Genomic DNA, 26,636 nt, shown 5'->3' on the forward strand with positions numbered 1-26,636 from the left:
TGAGTTGGAGTGAAGTGTGTGGGAACCATAACTCAGGTGCAAAGGCTGTTGCATATTCCTCTCCACATTGAGGGAGGGGGTGAATTTTATGAGCTTATGCTGTACAGTTCCCTGTGCAGCGCAAGATGGTATAATTTTGTGTTTATACTCCAGACGAGGTGTGTGCCTGGGGAGCTGGGAGTTGTTTTAGCTGTAGCCTTCCTATGCAGGGGCTGGTCAGAGAGCCTGCATGTAACTGCAGCTGGGTGTGTCCCTACCTGTATGTATGCTAGTGAAAGTGCACGCTGGAGGGCTTGTCACAGCAGTACAATGTGAGAGGGAGCCCAGGCTGGTGGGTCAGGAGGGCTCAGTTCCAGGTGCCACCCCGGGGGGAACCTGCCACGGCCTCCCTCAAAAGTTTTCACCTTGTTTCTAGTCTGAATTTGTCTAGCTTCAACTTCCAACCACCAAATGTCATTACACCTTTTTCTGCTAGATTAAATAGCCTTCTACAATCGGAATTCTCTTCACTGTGTAGATACTTGAAGACTGTTTAACTGAAAATATCAGAGCAGATGTAATGTATGTAAAGTGTGGACTCTTCTCACTTATATCCACTAGTGTAAATTCTGTTGTCATCACTGGGTTGGCTCCAGTGTATGAGTAGAGAATCAGGTCCACTAACTCAAGGCCTGATGTATAACCAGTGTCAATCCGGAGTGACTCTATTTTCTCCAGCTGAGTTGCACTGGTGTAAATCAGTTGTCAGTGAAAGGGAATCAGGTCCTTAGCGCATGACTCTGCATAAGTTACATCCTCTTTATAGCTCAACAGCCCCAGCTGGAATGCTAGATAAAGAGGCAAGGCCATGCTGAAGGCCAGTCGCTATTGGAGCTGAGCATCCCTTCTCTTAGATAAATAGTTTAGAAATTGCAAAGAAAATCCTTCTTTTCTGCAATGTGTTTTACTGTTACAAAACAATCAGAGTCCAAGCTGTAAAATTAGGTCAGTGCACACCCGGGCTATTTTCAGACTGTACATGTTGTAACCACTGAACACTTTTCAGGGAGAAGTATTCTTATTAGTTAACATCTTGATCTTCAGGACCAATGGGTACAATTATGCCTTCTTATTTTGCAGATCTTCAAAGGTAGGGCAAGCCTGTTTTTATAGCAGACCGTGTGGTAATACATTTTTTTAAGCAAGTTTTGAAGCACTGTCAGGTGTAAACGGCACTACAGATGAATCACCTCAACGTTGATTTGATTCCATCAGTGCAATCTTGCAAATATAAGCAAAAATGAATCACTGCGCACATCAAAAAACAGTCAGCACTTTCAGAAACGCAGCGATTAAGTTGCTAAAATCAACAGATCGTAAGCTAGATGCTTATTCTCTCAGGAATATGATCTTATTAGTTTCCTGGCCCGATTTGTACATGCTGGGTTCACCCACAGCTCCAACTGACAGGTTTTTCAGCACCTGTGAAAAACAGGGCATGTAGCAACATGTTTGTGGGGCTATATGCAAAAAGGGCATTCGTTGGTGAGAGGTTTTTATTTTTAATAATTTCAAAAATGTTTTCCCCTATTTATAAGCCTACAGAAATTTAAAACCAAAATTTGTTTCCCTGAAATTATTTCCTCTATTGCTTGCATTTGCCCTGGTTTGTTATTGTAGGGTCACTCATAAGTATTGGGCTCCTACCACGGTTTGAGTTTTAGACAGTATTTCATATGCACAAAACGATCCATAGTTTGCCAATAAATATTAAGAAGGTAAAAAGGGGAGATGATCAACATTTTCTGTCTGCCAACTAACCTGGAGCATGTGTTAAATGCAGGAGAGTATTGTAAGGGTACGGTAGGCACTTCAGATAAGAAGAGAGACGATTCAGGGCTAAGGCTCTCACTGCATTCTTCGTTCATGCTAGAACAAATACTTAACAGGCACCTTATTTTCAAAATCACATTAACGTGCTCATCTTCAAACACCCTTGCAAGGCAGGTGACTATTATCCCCCTTTTACAGATGAGGAAATTGAGGCATGGAAGTTAAACCATTTAGTCAAGGTCTCACGGCAAGTTACTGTCAGCACTGGGATTAGAAATTGGTTCTCGCTCCACGCTCAATCCACTAGCCCAGGGGTAGGCAACCTATGGCACGTGTGCCAAAGGCGGCACGCGAGCTGATTTTCAGTGGCACTCACACTGCCCGGGTCCTGGCCACCGGTCCAGGGGGCTCTGCATTATAATTTAATTTTAAGTGAAGCTTCTTAAACATTTTAAAAACCTTATTTTCTTTACATACAACAATAGTTTAGTTATATATTATAGACTTATAGAAAGAGACCTTCTAAAAACATTAAAATGTATTACTGGCATGTGAAACCTTAAATTAGAGTGAATAAATGAAGACTCGGCACACCACTTCTGAAAGGTTGCCGACCCCTGCACTAGCCCATGTTGCTGCTACATTAGGATCTAGTACAGTGGTTTTCAAATAGTGGGTCACGAGTTCGTTTTAATGGGGTTGCCAGGCCAGGCATTAGACTCCCTGCTGCCCGGGGCTGAAGCCAAAGCCCAAACAACTTAGTTTTGTGGGGTCCCTTGTGGCGTGGGGCCCCCTGATTCTGGACTCTAGAATCTAGAGTAACACAGGGCACTGGGATCATGTAGTCATTTTTGTTGTCAGAAGTGGGTCGCAGTGCAATGAAGCCTGAGAACTGCTGATCTAGTCCAAAGCCCACATGTATCTTTCCATTGACTTCAGTCAGTGCTGGCTCAGTCCTTTAGTTGCTTCAGTGTTTCCATCTTAACTTCTATGCCACGGCCAATCAGGATTTCCCTGCAGTAGCCACTAGCACAAAATACATTAGCAATAGGGCAATGGAAGATTCAGTCTTATGAAACGGAAGGGTTCAACTGACACCTTCCTGCACAGCATGTGCTCTTCTGCTTAGAGCTATCCTAATGCAAACCCTTTAAAAACACAGCAGCTGATAGCTAGCAATGAGCAACTCCAGCAGAGGGTTCTCGATCACATCCCAACGCTTACCAGTGCAGTTCGCTTCATCTGACCAGTCCCTGCAGTCGTTATCGCCGTCACACATCCAAGAAAGACGAATGCACATCCCCGAGCTGCAGCTGAATTCATCACTTCTACATTGGTGAGCTTCTACAAACAAGGCACCCAAAGTTCAGATGGGGTGATCGGGGGCGGGGATTGAACACACGCTGTTGACTTAGAAGAAAGAACGGCCATTTCATTACTGGCAGCCGAAGCAGCTCAGAAAATTTGTTCTGGCCTTGAAAGTATTTTTAGTGCATTGTTTCTAGCCCTGAAAGATCAAAAGCTACCACGTCACTCTGATTCCCATTTTCTGTTCTTGCCGTGGATTTAACAGTCTGCCGCTCAGGAACTATTCGCCTTAGAGGTTGACGGCCTCACTCACAACCCATTCAAGACGCTGGGAGCTGCAGATGCTCATCTGCCTTTGAAAATCAGGCCAGAATCTCCTTTGAAATTAGGGATTCTGAGCTCCTTAGGCAGTGCTGCAATGAACTGGCTAGTGTGTGCCTTCACCACTGCCCTCTGCTGGATGGAGGTGGAACTGCTCGACACTGCGCCATACAGCCTAGACTGCACACAACTAATGGGAGACTCCCCGTTCGGTTAGGAGCCTGTGCTGTTAATGAAGGAGGCTGAGTCCTAACCCTGCTATTATTGTGCTCATGACGTGCAGCATAGGGACAGCCATGAACCTGCTACATGGCCAAAGATTTCTTACCAGTATGAAGCAACTGGGGGAGGGTGAAGGGGAACCTACTGCCGCAGCACTTGAATTTGTAGCCCCGGTGGCTTTAGGAGATACCAGATCTTGGAGCTGTCTACCCTGTCTGGGTGCCTCAAGGCAGCTGTGTTTTCACCCTGCTCCAAGACCGAACACACAAAGTCTCGGAAGCTGCATGAGTACAATTTTCAATCCCTGCTTGATTATTTTTGTTTTATGGCAGATGCGCATGGCAGGTGAGGGGAGCTGGGAACATCTGATATCAGAGCCTCCGTGCCAGCTCAAGGCGTGATGCCTTGGGTGGGGTGGATATGGGCTGTCATTGCACTTGATTGCTCCTTTGTCCTATGCATCTCACCCCCTCCCCTGGATCACATCTGCACTAGCTGCCTGACTGCATCCAGGGAGGGGCTAGCAAGCCCTGGACACTGCGCAAGGTGGGTCCCCTTCAGTGCTCTCCTGAAAGCCAGAGATGCTGCCTTGCCCTGCCTCCATCCGGGCAGGCTCACCCCCTGCCTGGTGGAGAGAACAGTGATATTCTTCCTAAGGGGGGGAGGGAAGAGAAGAGAAAGGACATCCAACTGAGACAAACAGCTCGCTCCTTATCACGCTTACCGCAGTGGCTTTCATCACTGTTATCTCCACAGTCGTCCTCCAGGTCACATTTATAGGACAGCGGGATGCAGGTCCCCGAGCCCTGGCAGCGGAACTGAGTCTCGCTATCACAGACTGTTGTGGCTAAAACAAGGTGGGGGGGAGAGAAGAGAGAGGTTTCAAGGCCACCGATTAAATAATTCCTCCCGTGACCCAAACTCACATGTTAAAATAAAAGCAAGTGGAATCAAATGGAGGGAAAGAGCTTCCTCAGAGCTATTCTTGCTACAGATTCTGGCTGTGCTGGATGAATTTCTCCTGGTTCAGGGCAGGAAGGGCTTAATGGTCTGACCTGCAGATGGGACTGAAACCAGTGCCACACTGCAATACCAAGCCTGGAGAAAGTGCCCTCCAGCCGGAGAGAAAAAAAGATGAGGAATCATGGCTGGCTTGGCCTGACTGGGGGGGCGCTTGAGTCTAAGCAGCCATCAGTCAGGAACCTTAGGAGCAGCTAAGCCTAGGGACACGTTTTGGCCTGGACTTTGTCTTATTGTTCAGTTGCTTGGCATTCGGACCCAAATCCAGGTCCTAACTTTGAACCTGGCCCTGTTTCTGTAATGGGCTGAGCCACACCTCTATGACTTGGGGACAGCTTGGCCAGATGGCTGTTTCTTCCCTTCATTGGGCTCTTTGTCTGATTTTCATTCAGAGGATGGCCTTCTCCTTGAATGTATCTGAACTAGCTTCATTAGGATATCCCACGCCACAAGGGCTTGTAGGAAGGGTGGAAAGACCATATTCATTATTACTAATCCCTTCTCCATCACTGGTTGAAGCATTTTGCTCCCCAGCCAGGCTTGATAAATGATTACCGATCAGGACACACACACCAAGTGACCACAGAAGGACACTTACGGCAATTCTTCTCATCGCTCATGTCCCCGCAATCGTTATCGTTGTCACACTGCCAAATGCTGTTGATGCAATTCCCGTTGAAGCATCTATACTGGTTAGGCAGACAGGTGTTATCTAGTGCCCAGCGTGTGTTTAAAAAAAAACAAACCAACAAGCTACAATTAGGCACAGCACCATTATCTTTGCTCTTTCTAAGCTTTATGCTCCAGGTCAAGAGGTAAAGTCAAGCTGACCTATCTCCCAACCAAAGAATTTATCGTTTTTCAGGGTTAAATAGCAGCAGGAGTTAAACAGGGTTTTACCTTCCTTGATGCAGGTGGTGTTCTTCATCACGTATCCATGTGGACAATCACACTTCACTTCCCCTGATGGGAGCACACTGCTGGAGACTCCCTCAGGACACTTGCAGCTTCTGCTGTTGTTTGATTTGGGCAAACACAACAAACTGCAAGGCTTGGTGATGCAGGCATTCTGCCCTGTTGGGAGGGAACAAAGTAACTAGCTGGCACTGCAGTACAGGGCAGGGAACCTGACACTACATCTCCGGTCATCCCCTTGATTCAGGCTGCTACGCAGGCTCTCTGGGCACCTGGGTGTCAGCTTCACTTGGCTATGTATTGAGTCTGGGCTTGGGAGATGCCAAGCGCTCTCCACTCCCACTGACTTCAATGGGGCTTGAATGCACACTCAGTGCCACACTAGATCAGGCCCTTCGATCCTAGTGAGAAGTGGTTTACAGATTAATAAGTAAACAGGATACACAGCGCAGATCCCCCGCTGCCTTATATAGTCGTGAAATATGAATAATTAAAGGGAGAGTTTTTTCCCCTCCTCAAATGAGATGGCGAAGTCAAACCACGCTCTTTGGGACAGAAAACATATTTTTATTTTGTTTGTACAGCGCCTAGCACGAAGGGGTCTTGGTCTACAATGGAGGCTTCTAGCCACTGCTACAATACAAATAAATAGTAACTAATAATAAACCAACACTGAGACTGCAGTGCTCTCTCTCTCTGCATCAAGCTTGGGGAAGATTTAATTTAATTCCCTAGAACACAAGTTTCAACACAGGCTTGGGACCACCCTCCATTTCTTAAGAGCTACATGGGAAGAGTCATAGAGCTTAAGACCAGAAGGAACCACCAAATCGTGAAGTATGACCTCCTGCATATCACAGGCCACCAAAACTACCTACCACAAACACACTAAACTCAACAGCGAAAATGAGACTGAAGGATTACAGCCCACAGGTGCCTAGACTATTATGTGTCACAGACAGAGAATAGAAGTGACCGAGGTGCACCTATGCCCGAGGACCCTGCAATGGCAGGAAACTGACTGAGATAAACCCAGATGATTCTGGCAAGCAATCCATGCCCCTTGCGGTCCCTTCAAACCCTATGATTCTATGATTCATGCTGCAGAGAGAAGGCAAAACACCTTACAGAGGGTCCCAAAACTTTTTCCTGTCATGACAAGTTGCGGCAGCCTGGAAAGGGTTGAGAAGCACCGTCCTGGAGACCTTTTTGAAGGCAACCCCAGAAAGCATTACCTTCCAAAGGCTCGCTAATAAACCTCATTAAATAATCAGAGCGGAAGGAGGGGCTTCCCATCAGCAGCTTCCATGCTAACAAGAGCATTTCAGAACACAGCAACCTAAGGGCTAGTTAATCAGCACTTAACAGCCTCCTTCTGATCAGGCTGAGCACTTGTTTTCTTAAACACAACTGAACAGCCTTTTGTTTCAGAAGGATCAGATGAAGTCCACAGCATCTCCTGGAAACTAGGAGGTCAGTGACTTTCTGCTCGGATGGGCTCATTTTAAGATGCTACTTTACATTCATTCTAAGCCATTTGGAGGCCTCTCAGTTACAGGCTTATCAAATCTATGGCTCCGAACTCTAAATATTCGTGCTACCGTTTCATCTAAAGACAGTTCACTCTCAAAGCCCATTCAGTCCCTGACCTCTCCGCTTGGAACTCCAGCAATGCCGGTGGTTTTCTAATGAGTGCACACCTTCCCTTTAGCCTGAGACCCAACAATTCCTTTCACGGAGGTCACTAAGGAGCTATCGGATGGTAACAACTGCTACCTAACCAGACCTGAACTGGACTCAAACCAGCGACCTCGAGGTGACAGAGAGATTTTAGGAGTTTAAAGCGGACGTGTGATAAAGAGATCGCGATGTACCTCTATCATGCTGAAATTTACCGACAGCAAGCACCATTCACAAAAGACAGACAACGCTTAGTACTATGGCTGAGAGCTGCGAAGTCTCCTAAGGAATTTGGATGTATTTGGGCTCAAAAAAATTGAGGAAGGATGGCCCAGTGGTTAGGGCACTAGCCTGGACTTTGGAGACCGGGGCGCAATTCCCTGCTTTGCCAGCCCCCCGTGGGTGATTTCTCTCCCTCACTTCTTCATCTGTACAATGGTATAACAGCACTCCCTATCTCAGGGTGTTCTGGGAATAAAATACATTAAAGACGGTGAGGCACTCAGATACTATAATGATGGGGGGCCATACAAGCAGTTAAGATAGACAAACTCCCAAATCCCATTCAATAGGAATTAAGCAGCCAAACACCCTCGCTGGCTTTTGAAAATCTCAGCCTACAGTCTACTTAGAAAAGGTCTTTACACACACTCCACATTACCTGTTGTCTTTCCTCTGTAGAAGATTTTCATATCCATGATCCCATTTAATCGGCCAACTAAAATCTCCATTCTCGACCCACTGTATTTAGATGCTCTAAAAATACTCAGCTGCGACCAATCATTCCAGTAGATTTCATTCTGAAACATAAGCTTTGTTCCTTAGTCCATGCTTTGGTGGAGACAGGCAAATATTATGACCTCTGCAAACTTATTCTTTTCCAAATTCAGGATTTGAAGGAGGATCTACAGATCAGGAACTCCCGGTTAATCCTGATTTTTTTCATCAAACTAGCCAATGCAGAAGACCAATTTCATAAAGTCAGTTTCAACCGAAAACCGAGGGTCATTTTTGGCATAGACGCTGCCTGTGCCGCTACGGTTTCATATACCGCTAATACTACTTTGCACTTATATATTGCTCTTCAGGTGGCTTCAAAGCGCTCTGCAAGGCTAGGTCAGTGTCACTACCCCAGGTTATAGATGGGGAAAGTAGGATTGTATTGGGGTTCAGTGATTTTCCCAATGGAGTCACAAAGTGAGTCAACAGCAGGGTCTGGAACAGAACCCAGGTCTTCTGACCCCCAGCTCCTACTTGCTCATGTCTGTTTATATGGACAGAGCAGTACAAACAAGAATTAGTAAGGCGCAGATACGAAGCTGGGTTCAGATAAGCAGACAGACAGACAGGCATCTGAGACATTAGCCAAAGGTTATCCAGACTACTGCAGCTCTCAAACCTACGAATCTCAGGAGAACAGGATTGTCAGAATATTTCTTAAGCCCAAAGGAAAGAAGCTAACAAAGGCTTAAAACTGGACCTGTGCAGAACCTGAAACAAAAGCCATGTGTGTGCGTTAAGGCTGCAAACCTTTTGGTGAACTGGGTCAGAGTTCATGGTGAGCTTGGGGCCACTCAACACAGCTCAGCGTTTATCGCAGTTTGGGCTGAGCCCCTATATCTACTATACTTATCTCCACACACACTGTATAAATACCTTAAATACAGCAATAGCATAGGGATGAGGAAGACTATCCAGTATCACAGATCTCTGCATCCCATTGAAATCAATCCTCTCGATTCTATCCATATAGGCTTCCGTCCAATAGATCCAGTGATCATCCACAGAAATGCCATTTGGCCATCTCACTCCCTCAGAGACAATGCAACTGGCCGACGAACCATCCATATCGCTTCTGTAAATGCCAGGTCTAGAGTCTCCCCAGTCTGTCCAGAACATCAACCTGATTATGTCCATAAGCAGAGTTAATTTAAAATAATAATACAAGGCTTCATCTAAACGGGTGTCCACACAAAACCGTGAACTCCACTCTTTAAATCGTAACTCGCAGAAAGAGTATGTCTTTTTAACAGGAACTCAATGGACTGCACTTGGCAGGGGGAATATCAAGGCTCCAGGACTGTATTTAAATATCACATGAACCACACGTAAAGCAGTGATTCAGCAGACAGTCAGTTTCTAAGAGGTCAACTTCTCACATATTAGCACAGTTACATCCACTGAAGAGACCAGCGCTCTGCCTCCTCTGCTGCATGCAGCGATGGAGGTTCTTACCAAGGGAAGATGGAAAATTGCTCCCAATCTCAATCGAATTGAAGCCCAGTTACCCGGATCATAGTATTTAGGTGAGAAAGAGCCATGCAGGAAAACAGCTTTCAAAACAGCAAATGGAGGAGCGCACTACTTTGACCTTGTATGAATTTAGTACTGATGAAAAGTGCTGGATTGACTTGGTTGATTTTAATACAAATTAACACGACTATTCACAGATAAGTCCTACTCACCCTTCTTTAGGCACCAAAGCTAGGGCTCTGGGTCGTTCGAGTACAGAGGAATTCAGAACAGTAAATCGCAAGTCTCCATCTGGGTTGGAAACCTAGCACAAGATGTAGCGGGTATGGGTTTGTTTGCAATATGAAGAACAATTGCATTGTTTAAAATTAAATGAAATTCTGTAGCATTTAATTACAACCATATAGCAAATGACAGTTCAATGCATACATACTTGACAAACAGTTATCTTAAGGCAAGTGATAAAAGTTTATGGGCTTCATTTACTTATGTGATTTCCACACTGCTGAACAAATTGCTTACTGCTGTAATGCCCTATGTGCAGCTAATTCTATCCCGCCACATTACAGAGAGGAAATTGTTCCATTTAATGCAGCTCAAATAACCTGTTGCAGGTAAATTACTTGACAAATTTATCCCTTATGTTCGCCAGCCGCTCACAACTTGTCCTTAATTTTGATGAGTGTGTTTGTTATTGGGCTGTAGCTGAAGAACCGCTTATGCAAGCAAATTTGAGCCTATGGGCTCTGCTGGGAACTCTTCATTTGAACCATTTGTAGTCTATAATTTGTCACCAATCATAAACCACATGATATTGTTTCTGCTCATTGTCTGGATGAGTATAACTTTTAACCAGGAGAAAGAGGAAGAGTGAGTAACGGCAGAACAAGAAGCAATGGTCTCAAGTTGCAGTGGGGGAGGTCTAGGTTGGATATTAGGAAACACTATTTCACTAGGAGGGTGGTGAAGCACTGGAATGGGTTACCTAGGGAGGTGGTGGAATCTCCCTCCTTAGAGGTTTTTAAGGCCCGGCTTGACAAAGCCCTGGCTGGGATGATTTAGTTGGGGTTGGTCCTGCTTTGAGCAGGGGGGGTTGGACTAGATGACCTCCTGAGGTCTCTTCCAACCCTAATCTTCTATGATTCTATTCAAGTGAGGCACAAAATTTGGGGGGAGTAAGCTTTTGTGACAACGTTCGTGCATCTTTCACGGTTCACCGCTATTTTCCTGAAGGAACCAGCAGTTGTCCAAATACAGGTGAACAACAACAGAGCAAACTTGCCATGTTTATTTATGAGCGTACTGTGAATCCCTTTTTGGACCATTCAGCCTGCCCTGAACGTGTCGTATGGATCTGAAGGTGTTATATGGATCTGAAAGTGTCAAACTGATTTACAGTGTAAGCCCTCTTCCATCATCATCATCGCAAATCCTAAAGGGATGTAGTCTCCTTGCAGATCGAGCACCAAGCAGATCGATCTTTACCTAGGTTCATAAGACAATCTAGCTGGATATTCAGTCTATGTCCCTCACTAGCGATCTTACTGCAGCTTTTGGCGCCTACATGATTACTGATGGTGGAGTGGCATTCCTTGGGAAATGCATTTTGTAATTCACTGATCTTCCATCTTAAATACAAAAGGCTGAATCCTACTCTGCCTTATGCATGAGTAGTGGCAATAAGCCTTTGGATGAGAAGGCTGAATGGCCTTACTGCCCCTAATATGTCAGCCAACATCCAGGAATGGGGACTCACAGCTACACATGGTGCAACAGACTGAAGGCCTGGTAAAGACAAAGCAACATGGCTACAGCTACCTGCTGTCATGAAGATCGGTTGCAGACATACCTCGATTTTTGGAATACCAGCATTCACCCAGTAAAGCAACTGACTGAGAGGTTCAAAGGCCAACGCTTCCACTGTTTCTAGGCCAGTGCTAATGATTATCTCCTGTCCAGAGCTGCCGTTTAGACAAAGACGCTAAAACAAACAAACAAATAGAAAACTCTAAGCATCAAGGTTAGTGCACTCAGCTGTTTGAGGTGGGGAATTAGCAAAGGAGCCACTAATGAGAAAAACCTAACAGCCGTATTTGCATTGCAAAGCATATCTATTACAGCTCCCCTGAGATACATCCATTTCTGGGATGGAGGGGAGGCCAGGAGATAAACAGGTGTCCAGCACAAGAGAGGGAATAGGAGAAATTTTTGGCTAAAGGGGAAAATACTCCTCTTGTGATCTGTGCCATCTTTCCTTTCCATTCATAGCAGAACATAGGTGCTACGGCTGTATTTTTCATTCATAATAAGAATGCTTAGCTCTTATACAGGGCTTCTCATCAACAAACCTCTAAGCACTCTACAAAGGAGGTCAGTTTCATTCTCTCCACTTTACAGGTGTGTAAATTGAGGCACGGGAACATGAAGCAATTTACCTAAGGTCACCCAGCAGGCCAGTGGCAGGACTAGTATTCCAGTCTCCTAAATCCCAGTCCACTGCTCTGTCCACGAGGCTATTATATCACACAAGGTATTCGCTCTTCTAGGAAAACATCCCAGAGCACTGTGCTAGGCAGGGACTGCCCAGAACCCCGCTCACCTGGATAATGTCAAGCGTCACATCCGCCCAGTACAAACAGTTGTGGTCGTAATCAAAGTCCAGAGCCACTGCCCCTCGCAATCCAGTCAGAGGCAACTCCTCGCTGATTCCAGAAGAGAGATCGTACCGGTGGATGGAGTAGCGCGTGGCATACAGAATAAACTCATTCTCTTCTAGAGGTACAGAGAAATATTTATGTAGAAGCCTTTTCCCGTGAGTTCCCTTGGGGATAAGGTGAACAAATGGGTCTTCTTCATTTCTGACCAAAACCACACAGTTAGGACCTTATCATAAATGAGAATCAGGCCCTTGTTTTTGGAGAGAGAAGATTTTAATTGGTGTTTGTCAGTAGCCAGAGATTTCTGTAACTCACATGCAAAAGTGAGAGGAAATCATTACCGCTATTATTTATTCGGGTCGGTGGAAAAAGAGGGTGGAAATTGCAAAAGTAGGTTTTGAAATTCCTTTCTTTTATTTACAATGTTAAATTTTGTCAACATTAAAAAAAAATGAACCAGCTGAAAACATTTGCCCAAAAGAAAAAAAAACTGTCCAAGTGCTTTCTCTGGAGCCTAAATGCATTTAATGTTTGTGAGCCATAAAAGTGACTAAGTCGATAGATCCCGATTGGAGTCTTCGGGGTCTAATGTAACATAAATACTTATCATGTAAGAATTTGGGGACCATCCGTCTGTTTTGTACAGTACCTAGCACAACGGGGTCCTGGCCCAGGACTGGGACTCCTAGGCACAGGAGTCTGTACCAAAATCCCAAATCAGGTGAGGTTTGCTCTTGTAGAGAACATTTCATGCCTCTCTGATGACCACTCAGCCCTTCCCTAAAACACCAATCAGGCTGGGGGCTGGAGGGAGGGAAAAGAGTAGGGGATCTTGATTGACGCCAAGAGAATAACTCCCATTGATTTTGGCTTGCTTTGGCTCATGCGCTATCTGCTCCCTTGCAGATACCGCTCCCCCTCTCGCTCTTGCACATTAATCACGTTGCGCATGACGCAAGATTCAATTAGGGCTCTAATGAGCAGAATGCAAATTACGTTGGCAGCACATGGGTGAATGAGATCACTGCAGGGCCCTCATGTCTGGGAAGGGGAGGGGGCAACATCTTCGTGTGACTTGTCTGGCTCACACCACTGAAGTGCTAAGGTATAAATTTTGCCCTGCATGGGCACAGAAAGCTCCAAATGGCCGTCAGACACAGTGGGGGCAGGACGGGCAGCAGTGGCTGTATGGGGGCTCTGCAGGCTGGGTAAAGGGATAGAGAGAGAGAATTCTTGCTCTATTTGTTCTGTTTTAATCTTATTCTACACCTACTACAGTATGAGTCAGGAAATCATGGAGGAGTTTGGTTCCCAATTATCACCTATTTTCATGTCTTCACCTCCCCTCAGTGAGCAAAGGGTGTTCAGCACCTTGTGGAATTGAGCCCTGACTCTGACACCCAATCAAGTGGAGTTGGGGCATCTGAACTCCATGTCACTTAAAAGTGTAAATTCAAACCTGCTCCCATGTCAGAAACTCTCACTGACTCCAATGCGAGCAAGAGTAAACCCTCAAAAACTACGTAAGGGACCCAGAAGGAAGAAATGACTTTTTACATGCTCAGATATTTCAGCTGCAGTTCCATTACCTTTCTCAGATTTCTGAGAGCCTCGTGGGAATTTGTGGATAGTTCCTAAACAGGCAGCCAAAGGAACACAGACTTTGCTAGGAAGCCACCAGGGTGGCAGTGCTCCCATGGAGACTTACCTGCTAGAGGGCATGGCACCAGCTCCCCTTCTAGCCGTGATTCAATGTCTCCTCCTGAACAGGTGTCACCAGAGATCTTGCGGTAGCTGGAATGTATATACACACACACACATTCATTTCTTAAAGGAAAAAGCTAGCATACTCTCATGTGCAACCAACTGGTTCTCGTAGGATTTAGAATTAAGGGCGTTGTTAAACCACATTATATTGTGTACTCCATGGGTGCATTCCCCTTAATCATTTATTAATCTGATCCTTCTTTTAATACCATTCAAATAAATTTCATAAACTTAGGTTATAAACTCCTCGGGGTAGGAACCCTCTTTTTGTTCTGCGTTCGTACAGCACCTAGCACCATGGGGTCTGACTTGGGGGCCCAAGGAACTACAGTAATGCAAATACATAATAATAATTTGAAAAGTCAAGTTTCTTGCCCATGTGCAGTACGTACCCTCTAGTCTTTCTATACGTCGAGCCAACAGGACAAGGCATAGGTGGGGAATATGGTTTCCCAGCAAATTCAGGATCAGGAACACAAACTTCTAATGATAAGTCATCGCTCAGTTTAAAACCAAAATCACTGAGGGTAGAGGGGGGAAAAAAGGAAATGCTGTCATGTTATATTGCTACTTTCATGTATTCTTTGCAACAGTGTTAGAAACACAAAGTGTTTGGGAAGACCATTAATTGTAACATTCAAATTAATAACAATGTTTTGAAATCAGACAGCAGCTTGTATCGAAAAACCTCAAAGCATTTTATATGCATTAAGTAATTAAGCCTCATAATCACCAAATACATTAGGGCATGGGTGCCAGCACTGGACTGGGACTCCGGATACCCAACTCTGCCACAGGATTACTGGGGGACGTTGGGCAAGTCCATGTGCCTCAGTTTCCCAACTGTACAATGGGGATACAGTAGAACCTCAGAGTTACGAACACCAGAGTTAGGAACTGACCGGTCAACCACACACCTCATTTGGAACCGGAAGTACGCAATCAGGCAGCAGCAGAGACCCCACCCACCCAAAAAAGCAAGTCCAGTAGAGTACTGTGATAAACATAAACTACTAAAAAAAATGGAAAGCAGCGTTTTTCTTCTTCATAGTAAAGTTTCAAAGCTGTATTAAGTCAATGGTCAGTTGTGAACTTTTGAAAGAACTATAACGTTTTGTTCAGAATTATGAACATTTCAGAGTTATGAACAACCTCCATTCCCGAGGTGTTTGTAACTCCAAGGTTCTACTGTAATGATTCATACATTCATAGATTCATAGATTCTAGGACTGGAAGGGACCTCGAGAGGTCATCGAGTCCAGTCCCCTGCCCGCATGGCAGGACCAAATACTGTCTAGACCATCCCTGATAGACATTTATCTAACCTACTCTTAAATAGCTCCAGAGATGGAGATTCCACAACCTCCCTAGGCAATTTATTCCAGTGTTTAACCACCCTGACAGTTAGGAACTTTTTCCTAATGTCCAACCTAGACCTCCCTTGCTGCAGTTTAAGCCCATTGCTTCTTGTTCTATCCTTAGAGGCTAAGGTGAACAAGTTTTCTCCCTCCTCCTTATGACACCCTTTTAGATACCTGAAAACTGCTATCATGTCCCCTCTCAGTCTTCTCTTTTCCAAACTAAACAAACCCAATTCTTTCAGCCTTCCTTCATAGGTCATGTTCTCAAGACCTTTAATCATTCTTGTTGCTCTTCTCTGGACCCTTTCCAATTTCTCCACATCTTTCTTGAAATGCGGTGCCCAAAACTGGACACAATACTCCAGCTGAGGCCTAACCAGAGCAGAGTAGAGCGGAAGAATGACTTCTCGTGTCTTGCTCACAACACACCTGTTAATACATCCCAGAATCATGTTTGCTTTTTTTGCAACAGCATCACACTGTTGACTCATATTTAGCTTGTGGTCCACTATAACCCCTAGATCCCTTTCTGCCGTACTCCTTCCTAGACAGTCTCTTCCCATTCTGTATGTGTGAAACTGATTTTTTCTTCCTAAGTGGAGCACTTTGCATTTGTCTTTGTTAAACTTCATCCTGTTTAACTCAGACCATTTCTCCAATTTGTCCAGATCATTTTGAATTATGACCCTGTCCTCCAAAGCAGTTGCAATCCCTCCCAGTTTAGTATCATCCGCAAACTTAATAAGCGTACTTTCTATGCCAATATCTAAGTCGTTAATGAAGATATTGAACAGAGCCGGTCCCAAAACAGACCCCTGCGGAACTCCACTCGTTATGCCTTTCCAGCAGGATTGGGAACCATTAATAACAACTCTCTGAGTACGGTTATCCAGCCAGTTATGCACCCACCTTATAGTAGCCCCATCTAAATTGTATTTGTCTAGTTAATCGATAAGAATATCATGCGAGACCGTATCAAATGCCTTACTAAAGTCTAGGTATACCACATCCACAGCTTCTCCCTTATCCACAAGACTCGTTATCCTATCGAAAAAAGCTATCAGATTGGTTTGACATGATTTGTTCTTTACAAATCCATGCTGGCTGTTCCCTATCACCTTACCACCTTCCAAGTGTTTGCAGATGATTTCCTTAATTACTTGCTCCATTATCTTCCCTGGCACAGAAGTTAAACTAACTGGTCTGTAGTTTCCTGGGTTGTTTTTATTTCCCTTTTTATAGATGGGCACTATATTTGCCCTTTTCCAGTCTTCTGGAATCTCTCCCGTCTCCCATGATTTTCCAAAGATAATAGCTAGAGGCTCAGATACCTCCTCTATTAGCTCCTTGAGTATTCTAGGATGCATTTCATCAGGCCCTGGTGACTTGCAGGCATCTAACTTTTCTAAGTGATTTTTAACTTGTTCTTTTTTTATTTTATCTGCTAAACCTACCCCCTTCCCATTAGCATTCACTATGTTAGGCATTCCTTCAGACTTCTCGGTGAAGACCGAAACAAAGAAGTCATTAAGCATCTCTGCCATTTCCAAGTTTCCTGTTACTGTTTCTCCCTCTTCACTAAGCAGTGGGCCTACTCTGTCTTTGGTCTTCCTCTTGCTTCTAATGTATTGATAAAAAGTCTTCTTGTTTCCCTTTATTCCCGTAGCTAGTTTGAGCTCATTTTGTGCCTTTGCCTTTCTAATCTTGCCCCTGCATTCCTGTGTTGTTTGCCTATATTCATCCTTTGAAATCTGTCCTAGTTTCCATTTTACCTCCTTTGCGATCTATGGATAAAAAGTGCTAGATAAAAGTATCATTGTTACATTATCTTAATTTTACAGATGGGTAAACCGAGGCACAGACTGGTCAAGTGATCTGTCCAAGATTACACGAGTTAATTGCAAAACTGGAAACCAATCCCGCAGTCCTTTATTCCCCTTCTGACCAGCTGTAACCAAATTCATCATTATTCCTTATTTAAGTGACTAACAGGGAGCAGAACTCTTTATAAAAATCTGGCCCCTACCCAACAATTCACACATTAAGGAATAACCTTTACATGTGATTGTCAAAGCAAAGCTCCTTTATCTTGACAGCTGTTTAGTTTCACTGAAGTCTAATTTAAAAATAAAATTACGTAGCAGTGCCAATCCCATCCCTCTGGTTAAATGGTCTCTTAGCTTTTCTATAGTAGCTCTCTGTCTTTGGAAATCATCCTCATCTATTTTAAGGGAGAAATAATGAGGTAATAATACTTTGCTTTTCTACTGCACCTTTCAGTCTCTCTCAAAGTGCTTCAAAGACATGAATTAAACTTCTTGCCTCCTATTAATGAAATGATGTTTTCAGTCTATTTAGTCTGCTCTGCTATACAAACAGGCCATAGATACAAAGAGAGAAATAAATTGGATCTGCTTGTTTGCTCACTGTTGTTAGTTACTGATATTTATAACTGAATAACAACCCAGACTAAAGGAAATTAATTGGTACTTACCATTCAAAGTCTTCTCTTGTACATGAGCAGTTGGAGACCATAACTGGTCTATCAAAATCTTCCCCATTGAAGCAGGTCGCATGAGGAGTCCTCCTTTTGAAAACTGTCTTATGCCCCAGTAAGCACTCATTACCTCGCTCGTCGGAGGGTGACCACAGTTTGTAATCATTTTCTGTGCAAGGGACGCCTATGATAAATGATATGCTTGGGTTAAATAAAAAAAACTCACCATGACCTACATACCCAAGACTTGAGATTTAAAAAGAGGAGGCCTGATTTTCCTCTGTCCTTGTACCGGGAGTCGTCCTTTACCCCTGTGCAGAATGGGTGCAAGATGCTGGGGGGCTGAAGATGCTAACCACCTCTGGAAGCCAGTTGCTCTGCTAGCATTTTGCTCTTTGCACAGCTGCCAATAACCACACAAGGTGCAAAGCTGTGGAGAATCAGGCCTAATATTTTGTCTTTTCAGGAGCCTGAGTTATATCGTATGAACATGCACATTCCCTGCCGCTTCTATCCCAAGAACAGCATCTCGGGGTAACCTCACTGATTCCCACATGCTCCTCCCCTCTCTCTGGGGTGCTGGGATTTCACAATATAAAGGGCTCCCAGAAGCCCATGCAGGGGATATGAGCACACTTTGTGTGCTGAAGAGCAGGCTCTTAAGCATGGATTTATGGACTGGAAGATCTATTGCTACATGGATTTTCTGAGGCTTCGCCCTACAGAGCAGGCGAGCAGGGGGAAGGAGCAACTCCCAGGTCTCAGTGCTCCGGTGGCACTCTGCAGTTTGCAGTGGGATTCCTCTCCACCATGCCCTACCGAGTTCTCCAGATTCCAAGCCCAGTTTACAGGCCTGGTGCTGCGGGGAAACAGTTGCATGTTATTATCTTTTATGCCTTGGGTTTAAAAGGGGGAATTGGCTACTCAAAGGCTGGCCAATGCAGCCTTTCCACTTCCCCCACGTTAACTGCTCAGTTCTGGACAAAGTTGGCAGTGGCTGAAATCCTCTTATGGAGCCAGTTTTCCCTCTCTTTCACACCAGGGGGAATCAGTGGAGCAGGACCCACATGCCCAAAACAAATAGAAAAAGAGACACTATTCCAATTCAAGGCGCGCAGCGTAGGGAAGAGGGGAGACGCTCGGTGACAGAAGGCAATAAACGACTCCAAAGCAATGACAGTGCATTTGCGACGACTTACTTAAATGAAGTCAATCTGATCCCCACACAGATCCATTTATAACAAAACATCAAGGGAATCGGTTATAACTTTTAGTCAGGCAAATTCCTCTGCCAAGTGTAACTGTTCTTTGATTAAAATGCTGCTGCACAATCAGAGCTGAAATTGGTTATAAAACATTCATTGGCCTGGCTTTCAGAAGTGGGTTGTTGGGGTGTTTTATTGTTGTTGTTTTCCCTTTTTAAAATCCTTCAATTACCTGAGAGGAGATTTTAGCTAGAGAGGAAAATGTCCTTGGCTGGCATTTCCGTCTAAAAACTCCACGAATGGGCATTAAGGGACACAGAACCTGAGGAAGGGGAACAGTATCCCTAGCCTCTGTTTGTCAGAGGATGGAGATGGATGGCAGGAGCAATCACTTGATCATTACCTGTTAGGTTCACTCCCTCTGCGGCACCTGGCATTGGCCACTGTCGGTAGACAGGATACTGGGCTGGATGGACCTTTGGTCTGACCCAGTATGGCCGTTCTTATGTATCACTGAAGTTCCTGGCATCTGAAGGTAAGTCTCTCTCAGGGTACGTCTACACTGCAATGAAAGACCCGTGGCATGGGCTGCGGCTGGCCTGGGTCAGCTGACTCAGACTCACAGGACTATAAAACTTCAGTGTAGACTGTCAGGCTTGGGCTGAAACCTGGATTTGAGACCCCGCGAAGGGGGGGGGGGGTCTCAGAGCCCAGGCTCCAGCCCAACCCTAAATGTCTACACTGCTATTTTTAGCCCTGCAGCCCAAGCCCCGTGAGGCCGAGTCAGCTGACCCAGGCTCTGACATTTGGTGCCAAGGGTTTTTATTGCAGTGTAGACATACCCTTAGGCTCTGAGCCTGCCAAAAGGGCCGCGTGGGTGGAGTCCTCGAGCTTTGCAGAGCCCTGCTGAAGAGCTGACTTGCCTTTCAAAGAGGTGCTTGTGAAAATGTTATCGGAGATGACGTGGCTGCACTTCCTCTTTCTCCCTCTCCGCAGATAAGCAACGGGAGCCCATGAGTACATGAACTTTTAAAGGCTCTACCTGTCCCCAAATTAATATTCAATGGGGGAAGCTGCAGGGATCTGCTGCTTTTCAAGGACTGGACACCCGTGTGTTTGAAAAGCAAGGGGGTGGGATAAACAGACGCCGTACGTGCAAAGCTCTATGCCACAGGAATACGCCAGGTCCCTTACCGAGCACGTCAGTGGTGTTGATCTGCAGTATCAGCCAGCTGTGGCCGTTCTCTTTATAGGAGCCGAAGATGGTGAACACTGTGCTCTTCTCCCCTGGCTCAGTGAGAAGCCCATACACAAATACCGGTTTCTCTGAGAAAGTGAATGTTTTCCAGGTCTCCCCTTCATTTGTGCTGTACCTAGAGGGGGAGAGCCAAGGACAATGGGACTGCTGCAAATAAAACTCCTGGTGGCCTCCTCGTTGGGATTCATTTGCTCATTTCTAAACTTACACAAAACCAGGTACTTTCAAAACCTTACTATGGTCATGGTCATGACTAATTACACTTGGCTTTTCCATCCGTAGATCTCAAAGTGCTTTACAAAGAAAGATCAGCCCCCTGCTGCAGGTGGGGAAACTGAGGCACAAAGAGATGTGACTTGCTCAAGGTCCGTGATAGAGCCAGGATTAGAAGCCAGATTTCCCGATTCCAAGTCTACCGGACCACACTTATCACAAAGCAGAAACAAGCAGCTGCATCATTTATCTGGACGATAGCTGGTTTTTATAGATACACATGCACATGTATGTCATAGGACAGTGACAGCTGCCTACAACTATGTGGCTTGAAATTCTGTCCATGAGAAAAGCCAAAAGCCCGTGAGAGTCTGTGCACAAAAGGAAGAACGTGGCAGAAGCTGATCTGTAGATGGTAGTTGGTTTCCCAACACCACAGATGTGAACCAGAACACATGAAAATTCCCTGCAGGGCTCTCTGACCTTTTTCGGAAAGACTGACCCTGAAGCGGCCAAGAGACATTGGTATGAGGCAGCACATGGGCTTCCTTGACACAACAGTGATGCTCATATCATAGACTAAGTTTTGGGCCTTAGTTTTTGGACGCCAAAGCTACGTCAGAGGGGATGCTCCCTTTCAATGTACATCTCTGTAGCCTATTTAACTTTTGTAGGAATCCATGGTCTTAGTCATGTTGAAACCTCTCCTGTATAAAATTTAAATTAAGCTCTTAAGTTAGTTCACTGTCAGAACAGCTGAGAGAAGCAGCCGTTCCAGTGCAAAAAGGGAAAAAAAAGGGAAATTAAGCCAAAGCATTTAATGGCATTTGGGAAAAAATAGGCAGTCTTTTCCCACGTCTTTTTGCAGTTATCCAAAATGGTGGGCTGTAAACTGATTCTGCAAACTCTTATGCGTGCAAGTAACCCATGCTCATGCTAGCTGCCCCCAAGGGCTTCTGACGGACCACACACACACACGAGCAAATGCTTGCAGGATCAGTCCCTTTGGCGGTAGAGCAAGCAAAGTAATTACATGCTCAATGACCCACTTGAAGCTAATTACCCCAGACCTATAAAGCTGCAAGAGAGAATCCAACCGTTGACATTAAGTGTGTTCTAACAGCATTGCTGGGCAGTGTGTGAATCTGGTGGGGGAGCACGTAAGGCAATAAACATAGTTGCCATTTCCTGAAAATTGGTTGAAAAGCTATTTTAAACTTCAGAACCACTGGCCAATGATCCAGCTGATGCGGATGGAATCCCAGGACGGGGGCAGGGCTTAGTCAGAGGCCCTGAGGAATGGAAAAGGAAAGGGGAGGAGGCTGTGACAGAGACAGCAAGGAGGCGAATATATACATGGATACAAAGGAATCCCATCATGAAAATAAATGCTATCTAAACAGGCCTCAACTAGGAGGCTGCCCACCAATGTACGCTGTAGACATTTACTGGAGAAGGAGATGATGTGATGGAGTGGTGTACGCCTAAGCCCAGCACTGGGTGCCACGGACTCTCCTATTTTTTTTTACATAATTAGCCCGTGGAACTCATTGCCACAAGCAATAATTAAGGCCAATGGCCCAGTGGGATTAAACAAAAAAAAGAATCAGATAGTTACATGGACAATAGGAAAATTCAGTTACATTAAGTGGGGGATATAAGCCTTATGCTTCAGGGAATAAACTAACCACTAAGTGACAGGGCTAGGGAGAAACCTCCCCTCTGGGTAAAAGGTCTCTCTAATCACAAGGGAGCCATGCTGACTAGGCCAAGTGTTTGCTTCTTGTTCACATGGATCAATGAGAGATTGGATTCGTGCATCATATTTTGCCAGGGCTCCAAATACCTTGGGATGTAGCATTCAAGGACTAATGGTCAGGACAGGTGGGATGCTGCAGGAAGAAAGCCTGGAGCATAGTTGCCACCACTGGTCAACGGTGGGTGTTAAATATTTGGGGTCTCGAGCACCCATGTAAAGAGGAGGGGAGACTGGGATTGTACAGGGGAGAAAATTCAGAATGTGTAAGATCAAAATAATAAAAAAATGCTTTCCTCGGTTCTAGCGTAATATATAGCTCCGTCCCTGAGAAGTTAGGGATGTGTGTTTAAAAAACAAAAAACAAAAAAAAAACCCCTCCTAAAATAATATATATCCCAGTCCAAAGTGTAGCAATGCTACAAACCCTCATACACCTTCCAGTTCTATTGTCTGTGGGCTGACCCGCCCCTGCGTTGCAACAGCATACCTCCACTGAAGTCAATGGAATTGCCCTATTGCAAAATGGAAGGATGTACTTGGGGTTAAAGCACTGGGCTAGAGTTCAGGTGACCTTGGTTCCATTTCTGACTCTGCCACAGATCTCCTGTAGGACACTTAATCGCTCAGTGCCTCAGTTTCCCATCTGTAAAATGGGGATAATGCCACCTCACCTTGTAGAGGCTGTGAGGGTAAAGCCCATAGTATTGGTCATGCACTCAGACGCTATGCCTATAGGGTCCATATAAGCACCAAGACAAAGACAGAACAGTGAAGAATAAGGCACAGAGCGACCACTGTACACAGACTGATATCCTGTATACTTCAGCCTATTCCTTTTCCACTAGTGAGAAGTTTCTTTACAATTTTTAGGAAGGGGCAGGGGAGAGGGTGATGGATTAGCATATCATGGATAGGTTAAGGGCAAAATCAAGGGGCCACTTGCTATTCTATTGTTTTTGTTGGCTCACATCTCTTGGGAAGTCATCTGCTTCTGTCAGGCAGTTTGAAAGAAAACCTATTCACCCCAGTAACTTACTTGAGCTGGTCTGTCTCTGTGCCCTGTGTTATTGCGACAAGAATGCCACCATGGTCACCCCAAGTGTAGTAATGGGGGCCGGACAGTGCCTGAGAAAAGAAACATGGACACAAGGAGCTTAATGAGAGAATGCTGAGGTGGCTTGAATGTGAGGTTATAAAGCATCACATGAACCATAACATATAACCACAAAGGCTCTCATTCATCTGAGTCCTTAAGTGTATTCATCCCGTGCTGAAGTCCAATTGAAGCTTTGCTGAATCAGAGCTGAAATCCTTGCTATGAAAAACGCTCTATAAGAACTGGGTGTCTGAACCATGCTGACTTTCAGGTCTCCTGGGCTGCAGCAATAGAGACTCAAGTGTTTACAGGCTGTGGTCTGGGGTCAACTGAGAGCCTAGAATCATAGAAGCATAGGACTGGAAGGGACCTCGAGAGGTCATCTAGTCCAGTGGGGGGCCACCAAAACAGACCAGAGAGCAGGGCCAGCGTTAGACTCACTGGGGCCCGGGGCTGAAGCCAAAGCCCAAGCCCCACCACCCTGAGCTGAAGCCAAAGCCCGGGCAACTTAGCTTTGCGGGGGCCCCAGACAATTTCCCTGCTTGCTACCCCCTAATGTCAGCCCTGGCTTTTAATCTACTGGATATGCAGAAAAAGAGTTGTTGTGGCTCAGGTGGGCCGTGGAGTTTTTATAGCACGTTGGGGGGGGCCTCAGAGAGAAAAAGGTTGAGAATCCCTGATCTAGTCCAGTCCCCTGCACTCATGGCAGGACTAAATATTATCTAGACCGCAGCAGAGTTACTCTGAATTTGCACAGCTGTAACCAAGAGCAGAACAGGACCCTGGACCCTTATTCTCCTCTCACTTAAACTGGTGAAAATCAGGAATAACTTCACCGAAGTGAGAGGAGCTGCACTAGTGTAAACGAAAGAAGCCCCCTGAATCTAGAGCAGTTTGTTGTGTTTGCAAACCTTCCGGTGAGCTGAGTGGAGACTGGTTGGTTTCCCAGGATTTCAGCCAATTTTGTGTTCGAGTCTGTGATGTTTCTTCAATACTAAGAAGCCAAAGGGTGCTTGGAAACCACATGTTAAATGGTCCAAAAGCCAGTTCACACATCCATCACAAGAAGAAGCACTGTCGTGCATCAGACCCACCCGGAGCTCTGTTTTGAAACAATATCAGCATTCTACAGACCACTGCGCTTTCCAGGCTGGAGCAGATGATTTTCACACAGCTGCTTGCCAAAAACGAGAGGCAGAAACTGAGGTCACTCCTGCACAGTTGCAAACTCAAAAGTGCTCAGTCATTTCCCTTCTGCTCCCCTCTTTGCACAAAGAGGAAGATTTAAACAACCCCACTGAGTAACTCAGAAGCCAGGGTTTTGTGAACTGAAGCTCCCTCTCTTACTCATCACATTTTTACCTTGTACTTCTACATGGAGCCCTCCCTGTGCAAGGTCAAGTCAGAACAGGAAGAATGCATGTGGCTGTCTTGCTTTTTAAGATCAAACACTTCCAAGTCACCCCACAAGTTCCTACGTGAAGGAACACGGCTCCCCCATTGCCTTTCCTAGGTTGAATCTTTGATATGTACATGCTTTCAAGGACAGGGGTTCTTTGGACAAGGTTGTATCTCGGCAGTAACAAAAACAGCGGCGTGTTCCCACTGCGGCCCAAACATTAACCAAACCGCACAGCATTTACTGGGAGGAAAAGGAGGCCGTTTTAGTCACAGGATTAAACAGTTTACAGATGTTGAAACACCATATTACACTAACAGCAAAATGTACAGACAGACCACAAACCATGCCACAGACCAGAACACCCAGTTAGTAAAGAACATTCAACACCCGTAAACTGAGAACAACATCTCATTCCACTGGAAGATGCCAAGGGGCTTCTCAGCCACTCAGACAGGCAGAAAGCCCTGAGTTTTCTCTGAGTTTTGTCTGCATTTTAAGAGGGCAACACTCAAACATAGAAGACATATAAATAGGTACATCAAAAGCTTTAATCCAACATGTCTGATGCCTCTGAAAATCCAGATGAAAACAGCATTAAGCACAAGAGGAATGTAAACATTATTCTCGCTTCCCCGGGTCCCCTGAATTCAGCAATCCTCAGGGATGCCCCAGTATGTGCTATTATTATTATTTCCATTACAATAGCACCTAGAGGTGCCAACTGACATCAGGCCTCCACTGTGCTAGGTACTGCCCCAAAGAGTTTGCAATCTAGACAGACAAGAAAAACAGAGGAAATGATACTGTCTCTCTTTGCAGATGGGGACTGAAGTTGAATCTCTCTTGACTAAGTGACTTGCCCAAGTTTGCAAGCAAGGAGTCTGTAGCAGAGCTAAGAACTGAATGCAGATCTCCTCAGCTGGAGTTCACTGCCTTTAACACAAGGCCAAACTTCCTAACCACCCACTCTGACTGATGGTCCAGCTGCATCAAGCTGGTCTTTCTAGTCCAGCCCCAGAAGGCTCTAGCTGTATGTTGTGCCACCTTTAACTCTATATTGCTTAGTTTTGCCAATTTTTAAATGGTTTTAAACTATTTTAATAAATGATGTTTTGCATACATGTGGACATCTATGTACACAGGCATCTTTAACACACTTGGAAAATGTCTTGCAGAACCGTGCAATACAGAAGAGAAAACTGGTGCTTTCCACTGTTCCAAGCCCTTCTATAGATGAAATGGCATCGCCAGAATAACACATACTGTAGCATCTGTCAGAGTAAGTAGGACCAGGAAACATTGGTTGTAAGCTCAAAGCCCTTTTTAATTCCGTTTCTAGGGTATTCCGCACATTTCAACGAAAGCTACTTGGTTTGTGTTGGGGGTGTGAATTAAGGATGTGTCAGCCACCTTTAATACATAATGTACTGTATATAATAGTTACAGACTAATATAGCAATGCTTGCCCCACAGAGCAAACCGCCATGCAAGTTCAATGCAAATGGTATCCTTACCTCTCTCCACCTCGCTCCTGCACTGCTTGAAACGTACACGTTCGTTTTGCTTGCCATGTTCTTGCCCACCGAGCCTAAGAAATGAGAGCATCATTTTTCCTGATATTTCTTAGCGGGTTTCTTAAAACAAACTCAGCCCCCTCTGAGCTATTTTTTTTTATTTGTAATCAAATGAGTTGTTTTGGAGGAGTTAATTTTTCATACTATCAATGAGTTCCTTTAAATAAGAAGTTTTAAAAGATGATTGCAGGTTTTAAAAGCAAGCAGGAAAACGACATCAAGATAAGTACGGCCAGATGAAATCGGCTCTGTTTGAAATGTTCAATAGAGTGAGCCTTCTGCAATAAAACCGTGAGTCAGATATTAGTCCCTGTAT

At 45.0% G+C, this 26,636-nt stretch overlaps 1 protein-coding gene across 1 annotated transcript in view; it reads right to left on the reverse strand.

Annotated features, from left to right (window-relative positions):
• Positions 1–26,636, reverse strand: part of SORL1 (sortilin related receptor 1) — a 97,643-nt gene that overhangs the window by 31,180 nt on the left and 39,827 nt on the right. The window contains exons 11-25 of the mRNA XM_065417108.1: positions 26,261–26,334; positions 23,285–23,373; positions 20,213–20,391; positions 17,811–17,997; positions 14,348–14,476; positions 13,897–13,982; positions 12,131–12,303; positions 11,381–11,512; positions 9,744–9,835; positions 8,935–9,181; positions 7,940–8,078; positions 5,584–5,757; positions 5,282–5,395; positions 4,388–4,510; positions 3,037–3,156 (exon numbers count right to left, since the gene is read on the reverse strand). Coding sequence (XP_065273180.1) covers positions 3,037–3,156; positions 4,388–4,510; positions 5,282–5,395; positions 5,584–5,757; positions 7,940–8,078; positions 8,935–9,181; positions 9,744–9,835; positions 11,381–11,512; positions 12,131–12,303; positions 13,897–13,982; positions 14,348–14,476; positions 17,811–17,997; positions 20,213–20,391; positions 23,285–23,373; positions 26,261–26,334 — 2,058 coding nt within the window. The remainder of the gene's footprint in view (positions 1–3,036; positions 3,157–4,387; positions 4,511–5,281; positions 5,396–5,583; positions 5,758–7,939; positions 8,079–8,934; positions 9,182–9,743; positions 9,836–11,380; positions 11,513–12,130; positions 12,304–13,896; positions 13,983–14,347; positions 14,477–17,810; positions 17,998–20,212; positions 20,392–23,284; positions 23,374–26,260; positions 26,335–26,636) is intronic.

This window comes from Emys orbicularis, chromosome 15 (assembly GCF_028017835.1).
Source record: "Emys orbicularis isolate rEmyOrb1 chromosome 15, rEmyOrb1.hap1, whole genome shotgun sequence".
Taxonomy (NCBI): Eukaryota; Metazoa; Chordata; order Testudines; family Emydidae; genus Emys; species Emys orbicularis.